This window comes from Prinia subflava, chromosome 1, assembly GCF_021018805.1.
Source record: "Prinia subflava isolate CZ2003 ecotype Zambia chromosome 1, Cam_Psub_1.2, whole genome shotgun sequence".
NCBI classification, from domain to species: Eukaryota; Metazoa; Chordata; class Aves; order Passeriformes; family Cisticolidae; genus Prinia; species Prinia subflava.
The window spans coordinates 132,726,185-132,746,327 of NC_086247.1; the positions used below are offsets into that span (position 1 = coordinate 132,726,185).

The window sequence follows — 20,143 nt, forward strand, 5'->3', positions numbered from 1 at the left end:
GTCAGGATTTCTGTGTTCCCAGAAATCCTCAGAGAGGCAGGAGTAGGTGTATGCAAAATAAATGCAAATAAATGCAAAACTACACCCTTCATCAGACTTCAGGCTGTTTTGAATGAATGTTCAAAGTCAACTGTCCTTACCACAACTGCAATCAAGTTTACTAAACCAGTTGAAGGGTGAAACATTACAACTATCAGATAGAATTTATTAAAATAAAGAATAAACATAACCATGCATAGCTTGATCCAAAATTCTAATCAATCACACAGAAATCACAGCATCACAAAGACAAAGACTTCACTGCCCATGAGATTTCAGACAGTCATTCACCTCTGCGAAAGAGGGTGGGTTATTAGAGCATTGCAGAACAGGGATGGACTCTTTATGAGTTTTCAAAGATCTCAAACAAACATGGAATGCTTGTCAGATGTAACTGAGACAAGATATACAGGGAGCTCAGTAAAGGCAAGGAAAACAAAGGTTGAAATGACGAGACCATTTTTTGAGGCAAAAACACAGTGTAACACACCCTGGACTGTAGAAAAGTGTCAGGCATTGAGGGAGGAAATCAAAAGGGGAAATGTTCTTGCTACTGTGGACAAAAAATATGCAACAGAGCTTCCAGAGGGCAGAGAGATTGGTTCCATGTTAGCTGAAAATTGAGTTGTTTCTGTAAAAGGAATAATAGTATTTGATCTCTCTGAAACTCTAAAAGCTAGAGAAAAAACAATGTGTACTTCAGAATCTGTTTCAAATTTACCTGTCACCAACGTCATCTTTCTCTCACAATGTTGCTACACTATGTTAAACAGTCCAGCCATAAATTAATTAAGACAAGGTTGATTTTTAGAAAATTTTATTTCTATAGCAGAAAAATACAAAGTTGCTCAGAGGAATCAAGTATTAAAATCCTGAGAACCATATCAAACTGTATTCAGTGCTTACTTTTATTGTGCATTATTAGGGTAAAGCAGCAGTGTTCACAGTTCAATCGAGAACAAAAACTGAGAAATTTGAAACTCATGCTGCTTTCTGTCTTTATTATTGAGTGATTCTTTTTCGAAATACTTCAAACTGTAGTGCTCTCATACAGCAAATGTAGTGGGAACATCCCCACTCATGAATACAACATTTATTTGGTATAATCCTGATGGCAAAAAATGAAAAGTAACCTATAAAATACCACATAACCTGATGGAGGCAGCCCTTCTGTTTCATTAACCACTCAAAATAGAGAGCATAATCACATAAGAGGACAGTGTGGTTACTTTTAAGTACACAGTTAAGTGCTCCACTGGCATAAACATGATCAGTAGACTACAAACTATTCTGCACGTGACTACTAAGGTCATAAATACAGGTCCCCCATCAATTTTTCACTCCAACATCCCATTCCTAAATATGTTTGCATTGTAGTGGCATATTTTAATATTGCATAGTTCTACACAGATAAGGTACTACTGCTTGCATTGCTGTTGCAAATGGCTACATTATTCTTAAATGGGTCCTGTTACCAGAGTAAATCTCATAAAAATAGATACATATCACATAGATCATTAAATGTCTTCAGTATAACAGTACTCTGGAGTAGCATTTCATTTTTAAGTACCACATACAACTTTGAGCTTGCAATCTTACATCATTACCAAGCTCACAGCTGAGGTGTAACTGTTAACTGCAGCACGTCGTGAAAACACTGGAACAGAGTTCTGCAAAGCACTTCTGCATCAGTCTCTGGACAGGATTTCCAAGAAGAACAGCTAGTAATGATCCTACCAATACAGAAAACAGTGAAGTCACTGTGCTTAATTGTCAAGGTCTAGGATAAAGTCACACGAATTGTCCTGAAATGTGGAATTATTGACATACATTCTACAGTAAAAATTGTCACATAAACATACCGTCCCAACACTAAAAGAGGATTCAGATCCTTAGTGCCTTCAGTAAGCAATAATGTTGACAGATCTTGAAATCAGATACTTTGATTTAAATACCTGTTACTACATACGTAGTGACACAATATTTCTGCTTATATTTGAAAATGCTGTGAATTATATTTCTTTTTCTGCTATTAGTTTAAAGTTTTAGGTACTTATTTCCTGTTTATCTAATAAAAGGTATATCTTGATCTGGTTCTATTTATTTAAAAAAAGCCATAGATCAAAGTATCAATAGCTTGTACTCTCAAACTGATTTGAATGGGCACATAGACCCTGCCTAAGCTTTAGGAAAAAATCATTTGAATTACACCTAAATTAGCAATTTATCTCTACATATTCTAACCAAAGTAGTTTTATATTTCATAAAAAAGCAGTAATTTTTGTCCATAAGGCCAGTTAAGCCAAAATTGGATCTTTTCAAGTCGTATGATTTCTGGAGAAATGAAGCCAAATGTTTTAGCCTCTTCTTGTCAAAAAGGTCTGGTTTGAGTCATGGTGTGCGTCACTGCCAAGAGTGATGGGCAGTGTGCTCACCTGTCCTCTTAACTGCTCTAGCTCAGCCAAAAAACACCTTCACATGTTACCAATGATCTCTAAAATGACAGCCTATTTTAAAGTTAACCTATTTTAAGTCCTTTTGTTGCTCCTTTCTTCCACCTTCCCTACTCTTTATCTCTGCTTATTGTCAGTATCTTGGTCTTCCCTTGCCCTGCACCACTCATTCTTCCTCCCACACATGCTGTCCCAGAATTTCAATGTCTCTGTTCTCACTTCTCCAACTCTTCTGACACATTCAGCTGCATTTCTTTGGTATTTTCCTTTCCTCATTCTAGCTGTTAGCTGCCTTTTCCTCTGTGACAAATGCAGAGCCATATCCAAAAGGAAATTATATCCTTACCTGTCATCTCTAATTGAATAAAAAAAGCCATAGCCATGTTGTACCATAGGGAGTGCAGATCCACTAAACCTAGTGTAGCCAGTCAGACTAGTTGAAAGGACAAAATTCCCACCTCCTCCACTGTGAAACAACACAAAACAAAAGCAGCACTTTTGAAAATTATTTAAAACAAAGTGAGTTTTACAGAACAGTTATTTTGTTGTAGAGACTGAGACGTCAGCACACAAGGCCAGTGTAACAAAGGCCTTGGTATCAAGGGCTCCAACTTCCCATGGGACAAGAATATGAATTACCTGGCTGTGAAGGCCTTATCCCCATACAGCTCTGGCACTGGCAGACCTTGCTCCTGTGCTATGAGCAGGAGACCCAGAAGATGACGATCAAAGCCTGTCAAATAAATGCAAATACTGAATCATCAACAGCAGCATTCCCAGTTTTTCTGCTTCTTCTGGTCTGGATAGCTGAGAGCTCAAATAGCAGCTGGAGGACAGATGAACAACAGCATCATATTGTAGCATCCAAAAACATTTCCCACATTACTGATCTAAGAGGCCTTCAACGCTTTCAGCTTGCAGCACTGAGCTCAAAAGCAAATGACTTAAGTGACAGAGACACAGCACAGTTCCTGTGGAAAACACAACCCAAGCAAACTCACAGCTCAGTCAAGGAGGACGAGTTCCTCACAGTGGAAGCGGCCCATGGGCAATTATGTCAACACACCAGAAAGGTTTTCAGGGCCATGACTGCTCTGGGTTGTGGTGACACACCAAGAAGGCTGAAGAGATTATGAAGTTCATCAGGTTCACTTCCCAGCTACTCTTTCTTATTCTCAGAATAGTGTAAAGCACTAACACAGCTGGTTTAGAATGTCACCCAAATCTCTCCTGTGTCCTAAAGATGACCTTTTTCACTTTTCAGCCAAGCACATATTTGACTGGAAGGTATTCCAAAATAATGTTTAGCTGGACAGAAAAATGAAATATGTTTCAAGTGAACGTATTTTTGGGGTATAAGCAGGGGTGCAAGGACTAGGTTTTAGTTCTTCTCCTCGAAATTAAAGTACAAAATGTTAAGGGTTAGTTTTTATTCAGGCTGAAAATCGGGAGACAAAGAAAATGTACTAGCATACAACAATATTCCCTTTTCACCCACATGAAAAAGACCCAAAAATTTTGATCCCAGAGTACCTCTTCCATTTTCACATTCTTTCCTCATTTTATTGTGCTTTGCAAATGCCTTATGCATCAGTTGTAGCCGTTGATAATTCTGTAAAGTAGAGCAGGGACAGAATTAAAAAAAAAAAAAGAGAGAAAAAGAAAAATCAATCAATCCAAATGAGTAACACATGAGCAATCATAAATCAGCAGGTTTTTCCCTTTCACAGTTTTTAAAAATTTTAGATAGAAGAAAATTGAGGAACTTGAAAGGTACATTAGTATCTCTCTCAAACCTTTTCTCCCAAACCCAAATTCCTTTTTCAGGAAAGTGTGCTTGTTTGTTTCCTATATCTCTATTCTTTTACTCAGATCACTTTTGAACTGAACAATATTCTAAACCTCATGCTCTTTCCCAAATAATCTGGAGCAATGGAAAGGAACCAGTGTGAACTAGGGTGATCAAACCCAAAAACCTTCTACAATTCCATTTATTCATAAGGACACTAGCTCCTACTAGGTGCATTCCCTTTTCTCTGCTGATTGCCAGTTCTGCCCAACATTATCATTTTTTCAAGTTTATATTAAAACTTATGTATTAAAGTAAGAGAGAATACAAATAACAGGGTTTTTGCAAAGAAGGCCTTGAGAAACTTGAGAAAGAAGTCCTAGATGTTCAGGATCTTGACTTCCAAGACCTTAGATCTTGATAGCTTTTTGACTACTTAAGAAGCACTATTTATCCTTTTATTCATCACACAAGAGGCTGCAGCAGAGAATGTGAATCAAGGACAGCAGCCACTAGATTTGGATAAAAATCAAGCTACCGAGCTGACAAGGGGCAAAAGAACATTTAAGACAAAAGGATTATTTCAAAGCATCTGACTTTAAGGTATTAAAATTTACATAAAGGCAGACTTTAAAGCACGTTAATTTCAACACTCTTGAACAGGTATCTTAACGCTCCAGGAGTTAGTATTTAAAAAAACCAACAAAACCCAAAACGACAATAGGGAGATATTTGGAGCTGCTATTTAACATTACAAAGAGCAAATGGCTACAGTTAGGGTTGAAAGTTACAGTACACCCTGTAGTGTAGTAGTAGTAACCACAGAAGCCTGACAATTGGTTAAAACATAACTGAGGAGCAGGGAAATAATAGGAATCCATATTTGGAATAGGAAAGCAGATTTGGAAGAAGACCAGAAAACTGAGTTTTAAAACTGCAGTACATGTCAAAAGAAGCCAGTGAAGACCAGGAAAATGTGCTCTGAAAGGCCGGAATTATTAATCACAGAGGCTTTCTGACAGCTATCTTCCTCTATGTTTTTCAGATGCATTAATAATATAGAACCTTTGATTTTTCTAAAGATGTGTTGCCCTTTGTCTTAAAAACCTTCTTGCTGAATTTTTCAGGCTCTGAGAAATGTACAGTGAGGGCAACAGAAAGAGCTTTAGTAGAGCTCTTGCTTGGCAAGCAAGGCATGAGCTGCTTTGCCAGCCAAGCACCAGAGGGTAATTGCTGGGAAAAGAAAAGGTCTCTGGTTCAGCTACTCAGAGGCAAACTCTGGAATACACTCCTGGTTACCACTAGGACACAAACATCTTTCAATCCTACTCTCAGATGCAACTATTAGATAAACATTTCCTGATTTCACTTGAAAATTAAAACAACAGAACAACTGTGCAGCAGAATATTTTGGTTCCAACCCAGTGGCTTTTTGAGGTGTGAAATAAATCAGTGTGAATGTAATTTGAGAGTTTCCTTCTTGAACCAGAAGGTGAACAGCACAGAAAACCAAGCAAGCCCACACATGACAGCACATCTCAGTCACAACAACCAGAATCAGAGTTCAAGCAACCCAACATCTGAACTTTGTCTCCCTGGAAAGGTGCCAGCTCCCATCAATGAGACAACAGAAAAACAGGTTTGAAGTGGTTCACATGACAGGCCTTCTAAATACATAGTAATTAAAGTAGGATTTCAGTATTTACACTGTCAGAAGGATCCAGCATGGACTTGCACCATTCCACTGCTTCCACAGTACAAGGTCTTATGGTCTCTGTGCGGCCATGGTAGAAGCGCCTGGTCATGGCAGTTTCGTAACAGCAGCCCGGACTAGGAACAAAAATTAGGGAAGAGTGTCTCGTTAATTTAACAAAACTATTTGCTATCTCAAGGACTAAAGAAGTCCTGCAAAAGATCTTGCACATCTAGCTCAGTTACAAGCACCAGAAACCCACTGTTTTCCTTTGAGTTATGTGTCTGAAAAAGAGCCACAACGCAACTCTATGTGTTTTTATGAGACAGATGACAAAAAAGTGCCAGTACTGTAATCATACCTTGAAAAGACTGCATTGCCATGGATATTTTCTCCAGACTACAGATCTACCAGCCTCTAGCAAAAATAGCTACACAAGCTAATTACACAAGCTTCAGTTTCATTGTATACTTCCACCTACGCCATCCAAACCCTAGTAAATTAAGAGACATTTGAAATAAGCAATGTGTTCCAAAGCATTTAGAGGGAAAAGGTCAAAACCTTCTCTACTGCATACTGACAGCCATCCAACTTTTACATGGAGCAACTCCAGTTCTAAGACAGCCTCCCACTTAATACAGCCTCCCACTTAATACAACCTACCTGAAACATACATGTTTACAACACAGCAAGGCTATTTTGGTCGGATAATTAATGTCCTGATGTTGAGCAAACCAAGATCTACCTTTGTCATGATGAGCTACATCTCACCAGTGACTAAACACCACACTCCTATGATGAAACCCTCCTCCTTCTGAAGCAAGCAACTCTCTGCTGGTCAATAATGACTTACACAAGCCATAATGAGTGCTAGTTACCAAACAGAAATCTGGGAACACCAGAAAAAGAAGAATCAATCAATAATAGAGAATAAATAATAATCTTTTAATCAATAATAGAGAATTAAATGCCACATCCAAAAATGCAGAGGCAGGCACTTGAAGGGTCACTATCTCCATCTCTATTATTCTGCCCAAATCTTCACATCCAATATTGCTAAAGGAAGTGAGACACTGAAGTTTGTGAGGCTTCTTACAGGCTTAGAAGACTAAACATCTTACTGATGGCTGTCACATGCTACAGACAAAACTCTTCTCTACATTTGAGCAACTATTTGACAGAGAATCCTGACCCACTGTGCATTTTGTGTTCGCCAAAGTGTTTCCTTTGTACAGCCCAAGTTCAAGTTTTCATGGACTGTGTTCTACCACCCATTCCATGATATGTATATGTATTATCCCTATCAGCACAGGAACACAATTCTTCTGAAGTGAGTATGGCTCTACGTAACTGTTACTGTAAAAATCCCTCAGTTCTGCAGTCTTACATCCCCATGTCAAATTACATACCAATGTTGCAAAGCCACTGCACACCTCTCCTCAAGAAACTAGTTTTTTATTCCTAATCTGGTATTTTCTCACCGTCCATGGCATTTGTAATAAGCCAGCTGAAGGGCAAGCTGCACAAATGTATCGGGATGCAGCTTCCTCTTTCTAATCAGTGCTTTGCCAAAGGATGTGAAGGCATAAGACACCAGCTGCAAGTCAGATACCTGTCATAGCAAAGGAGGAAAAACAGAAGTCATAAAATATCACAACTTGGTCCACTGCAAATAAAACACGTTCAACATAAACCACAATGTAACAAATTTAACCATGGTGTTAAATTCGTCAATTAATCAGTAACATATTCGTTCCTGTTCTCCAGCATGAAAAAAGACCAACTAAAAACATGTAAATAGAATGACAAAAAAATAGCATCAGTAACAACTAAGAGAACCAGGAGTAAATTTCACCTTCTCGTAATATAATTCCTTAGTACGTCCAATTTCATTTATAATTTTTGGATCCACTGTGAATACAAGTTCCTCTGGCAATGGAATATCCCTTACATTATCTGATCCCTGAGAAGATGAAGACAGAAAGAAAGACACAAAACCAGAAAATGTTAGTCATAAGAAAAGACACGTAACTGATAAGCTTGAAAGTTTATAAAGGATAGATACCTTCCATTTTCCCTCATTTTCAATAATCTTCTTTTCAGCATAAGATAACATGGTAATTAAAGCCATGGCATCAAAAGGAGCATGCTAGAATCAGATAAGAGAAGATACTACATTACTTTGCATAACAGCAAGAAGACCAAACTCTTCTGCTTCTTTCTTTATTCCGCTCTTTTTCCTGCGGACCAATAGCTTTACTGTGCGGTGTTGGACTTGTTATAGTTCTGCAATAAATACAGAAGCATTTTAAGTCCACCCACCATTTTAACTGCTCTGCAGCTGGACAGGGAGGCACAATGTACTACTGCCATGAAAAGGCAGATTTAAGGAAAAATATAAGCCCTTCTGGCCATGCAATAATGAGTTTAAAATAACTTAAGTTTAAAAAACACAGCTGTTCAAATGGATACATTAAACAAAGAGTTAATTTTAAGCCTTCTTGTGCACTGTATTTTTTTCCTTTGGAACTCCTCATTAAATACTTTCAGAAATAAGATTATGACTTCAGATCCCATTGCTTATTCAAATATGGTGTAATAGCAAACACCATGAGAGAGTAAAGAACATGAGAAAGCAGACTGCTTTTGGAACTTACCAAACTAAGTGCCAAGTAAACAAGGCTATGCTGAAGAGTAACACATTAAGCTCTTAAAATAATACTCTGAAGAGGGAAATTCAGTAAATAAACACGCAGAAGGTGGAAAAAAATTAACTTACATCACAGAATGCACAACAGGTTCCATTGGAAAAGAATATGCTGTTGTAAGATTTATCTCCCCAGCGCACAGTCGGATCACCTGTTAGCCCCAGCCTCGTAAGCTAAAGCAGAAGAAACATACTGTGAAGTCTAAAAAACACCACCAACACTGCCAAGCTTTATAAGCTAAGCCTAGTCTACATTAAGATGGCAAGACTCCCTGACAGATGACATTTTCATCCAGCTCAAGATAAAACATGATTATAGGGCTAAGTTATTAATTAGAAGTGTGATAAAAAGTTAATGACTATGTCTTTGAAGACCCTGAAGGATAAAGGGCTAAAAAGTCATCAAGATAGATTTCAGCCAAACCCACTTCCAATGTCCTAAAATTAAAACTATTTAAGTTTTCCTATGAATCAAAAAAGCACATTTTTTGCATCCTTATCTGCTTTATTTTTACTGTTCTGGAAGAGCAAGAGGTGCTACTTCTGTATATATGCAGGAGAAATTTTTATGTAAAGATGATCAGATATGAATTATCAAAAATTTTTAGCTACCTCAGTGTAGTCCTCAGGAGTTGCATGGGGACTAGAATCATCAAGCCCAACCACAAACAAACTTCTCTGAATTTTTTCCAGAAGAGTTAAGTTCTTTGGATCAAGATGAATCAAATATTCCCGTAACTAGAAGGCATAAAAAGACAAAGCTAAGTGAAATAATGTTTTTCCAATGACCACAGTGCTTTTCCCAGGAACCAGCTGCTGAAGTAGTCCTACCTCTGCCCATTTGGTCCTTTCGTTGCTTGTGAGGGCTGCCAGTCCTGGTCCATCTGGTTCACTACAGCATCTCTTCTGTATATACGTAAGTTGCCTTTAAGAAGATTTCAAAAACTGAAGTTAACAACAGATGGAGAGAAGGTAAAAGTCACCTTGCCTCTCTCTCTCTTTTTTGCAAAGCTGGAATTTTGGTTCGACAGTCACGAGCCAAAGTGAATTTTCAGGAAGTATGAATCAGCTCCCCTAGATTCTAAGGACAATGGAAGATCTGCTGAGTTTTCAGTCACTCAGCACCTACGAGCCCAGTACAAACACACATAAACAATCGTAGTGCTAAAGTGTTATCATACACTTAATTTAAAACTAGATTTAAGACTTCAACAGTGCAGGATGAGACTTTTCAGAGCAGCAGACATCTCCCACACTGCAGCTTTACAGCTTTTACAGCAGCTAATCACATATAGGGGAAACCTTCCCCTCAAGATAAACCTTAAAGCAGAACACTAGCTACAGTACATCCTGAATGCAGAGTCTGAACTATACAAGAACAATTCTCTTTCTACCTTTTCCTTTAGAAGAACAATTAGAGGGGTAAGTTTCAGTTTGCAAATTCAGTTTTTCACAGGTGTTCTCAATGTGAAACTCCATAAATTACAGGCACTTAATCTGGGTTGTTCTTTGTTCTGGCACTCTTGCCTTTTAAATTTCACTACTGATCACTAGTTACATAGTATCAAAAATATAAGACACTCATGATGAGGTTACAAAAATAAAGCCAAACAAAAAAAGCCCCACCAAACCAAACCCAACCTGCCCTTCCTATAGACAATAGATTTAGGGGGTTTTGTCTGTATTCCAAGTGTTCATTTCTTTGTTACTGGCTTTACTTAATGGGTACAGCTACAAAAATTAGCGATACCTAAATTAGCGATACCTAAATTAGCGATACCTAAATTAGCGATACCTAAATTAGCGATGTAAAAGTATTAGGTATCAAAGTACCAGACTGTTTTTAAAAAGTGATTTTTAGCTTCTCTAATTAGGTTTGTCTTGCCTGAGGAATTTGGCCATCTACTTTTTGCCAATTTTAATTACAAGCCTCCTGTTGTGCACTCTAAGCAGCTCTTTGACAACTTCATTAAGTTATTCCCTGGCAAAATTATCATGCCTTCTTTAGTGAGGAGATGCATATAGATCCCAAATCAGTCACAAGATACTTATGCTGAAACTACATCTGTATGTAACAGGAGAGTTCAACACATGAGAGTGCTTCAACTTTGTTAGTGAATAAGGAGCAATGCAGATTGTACATGGAAGGAATGATGATAGTTGTAATCCTACTAACTCCATGTAAAGAAAGCACAAAAAATGCTATTTCCTACTGAAGTATCTTCTTTCAGCTATTTTGTATGATGCTCTACAGATCTATTACAATAGTACATGGAAAGAAATTGCCATCTACTGAACAAGGATTTACTCAAATCTGAACCTTTCAGGAGAAGGTGTAGTCTCTCTCACACCTACTTCTTTGGGGTCAAGAGAATGGAAAAAAATGCCTCTTTGGTACGTATCTTAAATAAGACAGCTCATTTAAAATAAACATTTTGAAAACCTGAAAATCTCTGGAGGAGTCAGCATGCTGCCTTCATGCATAGCATCAAATGCAAATACTCGACCTCGACACAGGACTATCAAGTGAGATGGACATTCACCTTCAGCCTCTGAAATGAAAAACAGGAATAAATGAAAATCCAGCCTAGGGGATAAAGTGACACATAAAGAAAAAACTCAGCAAGCCCTACAGACTCTTTTTTGTTCAGTTCCTCGAACTTGAACATATTTTAAAAGCCAACAGAAGTCACCTGTAACTTTCACAGTTATAAACTACTTCACGTCATTGTCATTATCTACTAGCAAATCTCATTTATTTGTGTCTCTTGTAGGCAGGAACTCCCTCTGCTGAAATGAGTGTTCCTTGCTGAATCCACACATACTTATAACACACAGAATTTGTCTTTCATCAATTCTTAATGCTGGCATGTTTATTATAGGCATCAGGCTGGTAACACACAATTTGAAGCAGAGCTTTCTTTTACTCTTATTTGATAAGGACTAAATATTAGGCCAAAAAGGGCATTTGTAGACGAGATACCTTCTTCGCTTCATTGTTTAAACACTGTTTAAACACCAGAAGCTGATTTAGCGCTCCAGAAAGCAAGAATTTTATGGTTAAACTGACCACCCCTTTAGCATATTAATAAAAATCATTTGCTTGTATTAACCCCCAATTTTCATTTGTTTACCAGTTTTAAAATAACTGCCAAGGGAGTCTCTGGTAAGTCCAGGAATTTTGCAAGTGCAGAAGAGCCTTCGAAATTGGTTCATGTCCAGAACAGTATTCCCAGATCTCTCTATGGCAACCTTCTCTCTGTAATAACACAGCAACATCAAGCAGGAAAAATTACAATGATGGATTTAAATCAAGGTAAGACAAATCTCTCTATTATGGCAAAGAATGCATGCCAATGGACATAAACATTCATATGCAATTAAGGGATATGCAGACCATCAATATTCAGGATGAGTGGTTTTTTTCTTGAAGTCTTACGTTCGTAATAGGTCCCAGTATTTCAGGGTGTGCCATGTATTTACACATGCTCTGTCTATCTGAGTGCCCTCCTTTGGTGGCCAGCAGTGCTCAATATAGGGACCAGGGCCTCCCATATTACAGTGTATTTGTGTTGAGATGCGGAGATCAAGATAAGCCACATTCAGCCACCAGTCCTCCAGCTGAAATGAAAGATGTTTCACATCAGGACTTACGTTATTCATTAATTCTTTAATAATTACGTGACTGTTCAACTGCCTGCTTTTTACCTTTTAATTTTAATACTCAATAGTAGATCAAGTATAACACAAGGCAGGGCAGTGGTTCAAAACCAGCTGCGGAAGATAATGACACATTCAGCTCTTCTGTTTTCAAGCTTGAAATAAAATTCAATGCCGCTTAAGAATATTAAACTGTAATTTATAGTAGTTCTTCCCTAATATTCATAATCTTAAACTCTTGCAGATGTCAGTTGTGGCTGCTGTGAATATCACAGACTACTCCAAGAACAGAAGGAAACTAAAATTGTGTTGAGAAGGGATCTGAGAGAGACATTCATAACGTACATTTTCTGCCACCATCTGAAAATCACCATTCTGGAATGTGTCTTCTTAGGATTTAGAAAGCCATCATGAATTCCACTTGGCAATATCTTTCTCTGTTGAGAGACAACTTTAAAATGCTACCATTTAGTTTCCTTCTGGGAAGAAAAAGAAAGAAACCAAACTCTGAATTCCAGGGTTGGTTTTGTTGGAGTGGGTTTTTTTGGTTGTTTGGTTTTTTATTTGTTTTGGTTTCGTTTTGGGGTTTTTCCAGGGTGGAGCGAGAAGGGACAGATGTCATAGATGGAGAGACTGACAGATAAAGCATTCAAAAGCTGGTAAATTAAGTTTAAAGTTCAGTTAGTGAGCTCTCTTAGCCACTCAGCTTTGAGAAAAACAAATTACATGAATGTAAGTGAATGAGGTCATATCCACAGGTCAAGTGGCAGATGTAAGGAAGATCTGAAGATTTAAAAAAGTGAAATGATTGAGTTACATCCTGAATAACCAACTTTCCACAAGTTGAATTAAGATTTCTTACATCTCTAAATACGCACCCAATTCCTTCTCGTTTTAGCTCTTTCCAGTAATTTCTGATGCAACTCTTTCCCAATGCCATTTTCAAATTTTTTAACTATATCCTCGGTTCTTTGATATTCTTCTTCATTAAGAAACGGCTTCACTGTAAAAAGAAAATGTTTTTATTTTAAAGACAACTACATAATAAGATTTATTCCATGATTCAGATATCCACAGTCAAGGGAGCGAATGAGAATTAATTGTTCTGAAGAGAGTATTTGAAGTGAAAACACCTTTCAAACACCTCTCAAAAATCTGTAAATAAATCAGTATGTTCTGATAAAAAAATAAATACATACTTCTAAAGAAATACAGACGATAGCAGACTAAAGTAATTGCTGAAAATCTGAAATACCTAACAGATAATTAAATCAAATATATTTATATCTGTAAATACTATGGAGTTCTTCCAATTAATTAAATTTACAAGAACCTTGTTCGTAAATTAACAGATTGAGCATACATGTCTGCCACCCTACTGCACTAACTACAAGCTACTTGCCTGTATTTTCAAGTCATGGTCTACAAGCAACTTGCCCATCAATTCTCATTCACTGTCCCTATGTTATAGCCACCTTTGATTGATAGCAAATGCAGTTACTGCTAGACAATTTTTCTGGTTTTAAATCCCTTCAGATTTCTCTCAGATCACGTATTATAAGCCAAAGTCCTCCAAAAACATCAGCAAAACTAGTCATTATTTTAATCTAAACACTTATTCAAGACTTTTTACCATGAAATCTACGGTCAGTAATTGGCACTGCTGATATCATTTTCCATACAGGCACATCTCATTTTTTTCCTATATTCACCTGATGTATAATATATTTTCTGTTATACTTAAATTGTGAAGTTGGAGATAAACAGAATGGAGGGTTGCGTGTGATGTGTGTTTCTGGTGATTTAATGCCTACACAATGAGGTCCAAGTAATTTTTGAGGCTGCTGGGCACTACTATTAGGTAATTTCTTATTTGCCTTGCTACTGGTAACCCTGTAATCGACTTATAGTGGTTAAGAAACAAAGAAAGATACACAATTACAGAAATTTAAACAAGTATCTGCATCATCTCTCGTCTATCTTTTGCAAGCAACCACCAAGTTTCAGCAAGGCAAAGTCTCAAATACTTAATCAACCTAAGTATGAAAACTTAACTCCGTCTTGCTGCAATCACGCCTGCTCGCCTGCAACCACTATTTTTCTTCACAAATCTAGAGAACATCTTGTCAACACTTCATCCCTGTAAGGTCAGTTGCAGTAAGTTGCTTAGGACTGTGTTGGGTTTTAAGTATCTCCAAGGGTGAAGACTCTATAATCAGCTTGGTGGCAACCTATTCACTGCCCAACTACTGTTGCGATAAGAGGAGTTTTCTTATATTTAAAAGGAATTTCTTGTATTTCAGTTCCATCGCCTCTTAATCTGTCACTAGATACTACTATGATGTCTGCCTCGATCTCATTTACTCCTCCACACCAAGCGATCACACATATTGCAAAAATCTGAACAATCCTAGCTTTCTCTGTCTCTTCTCATATGTCAGATAATCCAAGACCTTAATCACTGTCACGGCCCCTCTCTGGGCTCACTTTGGTATGTCCATATCTCACTTGTACGGGGAGCCCAGAAACAGACACAGAACTGCAGAGGTGTCCTCCCCAGCACTGAGCTAAGGGACAGGATCACTTCTCTGTACCTGCTGGCAATGTTCCTTCCCTAAGGAGCCCCAAAGACTACTGACATGGCTTGCTGCAAGGCCACATGCTGGTTCATGCTCAGCTTCACGTCTACCAGACCCCAGGGGCTCCTCTGTACCCAGGCACTAGGCCCCAGCCTGTGCTGCTGTGGCAAGTTATTCTCTCCTGGGTGAATGACTTGGCATTTCCCTGTTTATTGAACTTCAGGAGGCTCCTGTTATCCTGTTCCTCCAGCCTATCAAGCTCCCTCTGATGGCATAACAACCACCTGGTGTATCAGCTACTCCTTCCAGCTTTGGAAGCTCCCAAACTCAGAGTACACTCTGTCCCATCATCACTAATGACCATATTAAAAACTACTGGACCCTTGGTGTACACATCAGAGACTGGCCTACAGCTGGCACATGTGTTGCTGATCACAAACCTTTGAGCCCAGCAGATGATACAGTTTCCAGCCCATCTGACTGTCCTCCACCTAGTCCATAATTTATTAGTTCATCCATTAATATTATTTTTAAAAGCTTTTGATGTGCCAGAAGCCTTGCTAAAGTCAATAAAAACAATATCCACTCTTATTCCTTCATCCAGAGAGACAGTCACCTCATCATAAAAGGCTACCATGTTGGTCAGGCAAAAGTTCCTCTTCAGAAACCCATGCTGCCTGTTCCCAGTCACCATCTTGTCCCTCATATGCTCAGAAATGGTTTAATGATTATTTGCCAGGGAGTCCCAGGAATTAAAGCAAGATTGGTCAGACTGTAGTTACCCAAATCTTCCTTCTTGTCTTTCCTGAATACAACAGTAACACCTGCGTTCTTCCTTTCCTCAAGAACCTTCACCAGTAATCATGATCTTTCAAAGATTATCAGAAGTGGCCTCCCAAAGACAAAGACCAGCTCCCTCAGAACTCATGGGCACATCCCAACAGGACTCACATAGTTTTTCATGTCCAATCTGTTCGGTGCTGATCCTCTTCTATCAAGGGTAAGTCATCCTCACTCCTCCTCAAAATAACTCCATTTTAATTCTAATTACATAAGGCATTTCAGTATTCTGCACTACCTGTCCTAAGGTGAAAAATAAGGATCTATTTTCAGACACATCCTGGTTTCCTTATGCTGCTCCACAACAATAATGCAAGTCCTAGTGATATGTTTTCTATTCCACAGGACAAACTTGGAGAGTGAAAGCCAAATATTACCTACAAATATAGTTTCTGAACACATCTGACAACCTTAGGCAGCAGACAGAACACCTACTTCCAAGTATTACCATACAATGCTTGTGTTTAAATTGCATTGGGTCCTCCAAAAATTCCCCTACAACACCATCACTATTGGACAGGTACCAGCATTCCTCTTACACCTCCACCACGGATGATCAGCTATGGACATTCAGACAGTGCCTAGCACATCTAGACCTCATCTAGATGCAGCCTGAATTGCACACCATCAGCTGTAAACACAAATGAAAAAAGAAATAACAGCAACAGAGCCATTCACCTTTATCCTTTTGCAGACTACAGTTTTCACCTTGAAGTTGAAAGCCTTCCCTGACAGAGGGTAGTCCAAACTCAGGTTTGAGTGATGAAAATTACTTTATTATCACATACTATTGAAAGAGAGGATGATTACCCTCTGTTATTATTTGGGTTACAAAGTGATTACAGAGCAATATTCACATAGAAACTGAAAAACAAGCAAAATTATTTGGTTCTGGTCTCAATTCATAGAATAATTTAGGCTAGAAAAGACCTGTCATTAATTTAGTCCAGCCATTAAAGGGGTAACTAAGATTGTAAGGGGACTGGAATGCACAATGAGATGAGGCTGAGAACTGTGTTTGTTGAGCTTACAAAGATAACGCAAAGGGAAGACCTTGCTGCCCTCTTCAACTGAATGGAAAGTCCTGGTGAAGATAAAGCATAGTTCCTCACAGATTCACAAAGAATTAGGATAAGAAAAAATGGAATAAAGGTGGAATACAGAAGATTTCTGACATGGAAAATGTAAAGTTTTGGGGGTTTCTTGGTCATTGCTGGGTTTTTGTTTTGTTTTGTTTTTTTGGTTTGTTGGTTGTTTTTCTTCCCTCTCCCACAATCATGATGGTGATCAAACACCAGAACAGGTTACAATGAAACACAGTCTCCACCCTTGTAAGTAAACAAAACCCGCTAAGCAAGGCCCCAGCAACATGCTGTAGTTGGACCAGCTCTGAGGAGAAATTTGGTCCAGGTGAACTCTTCCCAACCTACACGATTCTATAACTACAGGGCCTCTTTCCATTTAAAACCCACTTAATCTGATGTAGAAGCAGCACTGTTAAGGAGCAGAACTCAGCCCCTTTCTCACCACAGTTCAATGAAACTTCTCCTGCATTTCTCCAGCCCACAGATCTTGTCCTTCTTTCTCATTAGGAGATCAGCTCTGCCCAAGAACAAGAAGTATCCCATGAGAGACACCTTCAGCTGCATAGTTAAGGAACCCTCCGGGAAGCTGGAAGTTTGAGTTTTCATACTTTCATGTTGAGTCTGTGTTTCTGAATCTCAGCCTCTGGGCTGGAAGGCTAAATAAAATAGCTATGGCACCTTCCCTGCTCAAGGCTTACTTTCTAAACAGGGTTACTCCTTAAAGAAGAGGTAGCAACTGGAAAGCCTTAAATAAGGCATATTCTGACCCATACTTTGTCCAGCTTTTCTAGCTGGCTGGCTCTAAACAGACAAGTGCTTTACCAGCAGGTGCCCTGACTCATGTCAAGTGCCCAGAGTCCTCCTCCAACCAGTGAAAGGTTTCCCAGGACTAATTTAAAGCCTCTATGAAGAATCATTTGGAGGTTCTGAATTGTTCTTCTGAAGCATTTCCTTTCCTTCACTCACATTTACAAATTCAAATGACAAGCTTAAGCAATGCAATTCACAGAGATATGTCTAGAACTGTGCCCTGCACACTTTGACTTTAATATATTTGTACAGGGGAAGACTGTGGCAAACGCTGGGCTAACTTTTCTCCACCACTAGTGAGACCAAGGAGCAACAGTGATCAAAGTTATAGAATGATTTTGTACATGGAACAGTAAGCAGCAACTAACTTCAGCATGAAAAAGAAAGGGAAATGTGTAAGGCATATATGAAAACAGATCAGAATCAGAAAACAAGCGCAAACAAATTCACTGTCAGATTTTCTCACTCCATGAGAGAGTTATTTATTAACCTGGAGAGACAGACAGGTTTACAAAACTAAACAGTAATTTAGTTATTGCAGGTTCTACTCTTGCAGCACAACTTTAGTTAATCTGCAAATTAACAGCAATAAATTACAGCAAAAAGTTAATGCATTATTTTAGGCACACATACACACACAATGTTTTTGCTCAACATTCTGCATCAAAAAACAATGATGTAAAGAACACCACAGCAGGCCATTTCCAGCACTCAGAATAAATGGGAACTCAGAATAAACTTCAGGAATTCTACATTGGAAAAGGGAAAATTTGGTGTAGTATGCTTCTGGTAAAGAGAGAACTCCAAGTATTACTTTGTTAGCATTTCTGCAATATCTGTAAGATGGTAAGATACAAAGTAGGTGTTCCAGAAAAAACTCCATTTCTCAGAGTTCTGAAAATTATTGAAGAAATAGAGAAAAGTAATCTCAAGATACTCCATAATGAATTTTTGCCATTCCCAATATACAATAAAGAACTAACCAGTCATTTCTTCTTTATAAACAACACTAGACACACATGCACTGATGTTGTTTCCAAAACTTTTATGTGATGTTCTTTAAATTAGTCAACATTTCAAGACAGAAAGTATCCAAGCTAAATTATGTGAAAATGCCCACCACTGCTTTTCCCTATTACTGTATAGTTAATGTGTTCTTTCTCACCAATAGTAAATATGAAAAGTTTTGAATAATTCGTCTTTTTAAAAGATCCTGGGCAAACACAATTATAAACAAGCAGTTATGCAAACCACAATTTGTAAGTGAAGTATCTTTCACCAGACCAGCTTTTGTTTGTTTGTTTGTTTTGGTTTTTTGGGTTTTCTTGATAAAAAAAGGTTAAAAAAAATCCACCCTCAAACCAAAAAGTTAACCTTCCCACATGCCAAATTCCCTTGAAGAAAGGTAATTAAAAGTAACTAGAGATGAAACAGAAACTTTTACTCAAGTTGCACTGGGCACTTAATTTCTAATTTTGAGCCTGAAAAAGACCTTTGGCACTCTAAGCTTGTCTGTATGCCAAGCCCCAATTACCGTACAAGCTGTCTCTACAATAACTTAGCAAACATCTTCAGATGAGCCTGACAGCACACGACATGCTGCCATTACAACATGAAGTCATTACCTGCATCGAGATATTTACTCAAAGATTCATCAAGAGGAGGCACTGGCAGGGAAGGCAGAGAATCCTGGTACTGAAACGTTCGCTCCTCTGAGGATCCGAGCACTTGCTTCTCCATGGTGCAGATCCGCAGCACAACCCAACACACTCTTCAGGGAGCCCACGTCCGATGACGAATCTCCCCACACTGTTCTCTCCCTGCTCCGGCCTCCTGCCATTTACACAGTAAAAGACAGACATCAGGAAACGTTCCCCGACAAAGCATGAACTGAGGGTTTCTTGTTGGCTTGCAGCCACGAGAGGCACACACACAACAGAGGGAAACAGTGACCAGACGGCTATTGATGCTTCTTCCCCCAGCATATCGCGATTAACCAGCTCGAGGAGTCGCTTTCTCTCCCAAGGAGCAGCCAGTCAGTCCTGGGACACCCGCCCGAGACTAGGGGATATCTGGGGAAGGGGGAATCACCCCCTACCCCGGCTGCGGGCCCTTTTCGCCCCCTCGCAGACCCTCCCCAAGGCCCCCGCCCGAACCTCGCCTCAGGGATTCCCCGGACCGGGCCGGGCCGGGCCCGCGGCACCACAGCAGAGTTTACAGCGGCTCAGGGCCCGCACGGAGGAAAGCCCCAGAGAGGCCCGGGCTCTCTGTAAGGACACAGCCCACCCGAGCCCACCCCTCTGCCCCGCCGCTGCGCACCCCCGAGGAATGAGGCCGGCGAGAACCACCCCTCACCCGGGCACACCGGTCCCAACCCGTGCCCACCTCCCGGCCGCCGCCTTCGCTCGCGTCCCACTTCCCAGCGGGTCCGGAAGCCGCGCGGGGCGGGGCGGCCGCGGGGCGGGGGCGGCCGCGGGAGGGAGCGGCC

General features: G+C 39.4%; 1 protein-coding gene across 2 annotated transcripts; it reads right to left on the minus strand.

The window, feature by feature from the left end:
- Nucleotides 1-839: 839 nt before the first annotated feature.
- CROT (carnitine O-octanoyltransferase) lies at nt 840-20,143 on the minus strand. Of its 2 annotated transcripts, none has more exons than XM_063412818.1 (17): nt 20,041-20,143; nt 19,281-19,488; nt 13,220-13,344; nt 12,121-12,302; nt 11,816-11,940; nt 11,125-11,233; nt 9,513-9,606; nt 9,294-9,419; nt 8,754-8,855; nt 8,040-8,123; nt 7,830-7,937; nt 7,456-7,586; nt 5,988-6,111; nt 4,026-4,104; nt 3,132-3,225; nt 2,839-2,958; nt 840-1,772 (listed from the first exon to the last, which is right to left on the minus strand). In XM_063412818.1, the coding sequence occupies exons 2-17, from the start codon at nt 19,393-19,395 to the stop codon at nt 1,652-1,654; spliced, it is 1,839 nt and encodes a 612-aa protein (XP_063268888.1). In that variant the 5' UTR covers nt 19,396-19,488; nt 20,041-20,143; the 3' UTR covers nt 840-1,651. The 2 variants fall into 2 exon arrangements, with proteins under 2 accessions (XP_063268888.1, XP_063268898.1); XM_063412828.1 differs by having other exon boundaries at nt 20,011-20,113.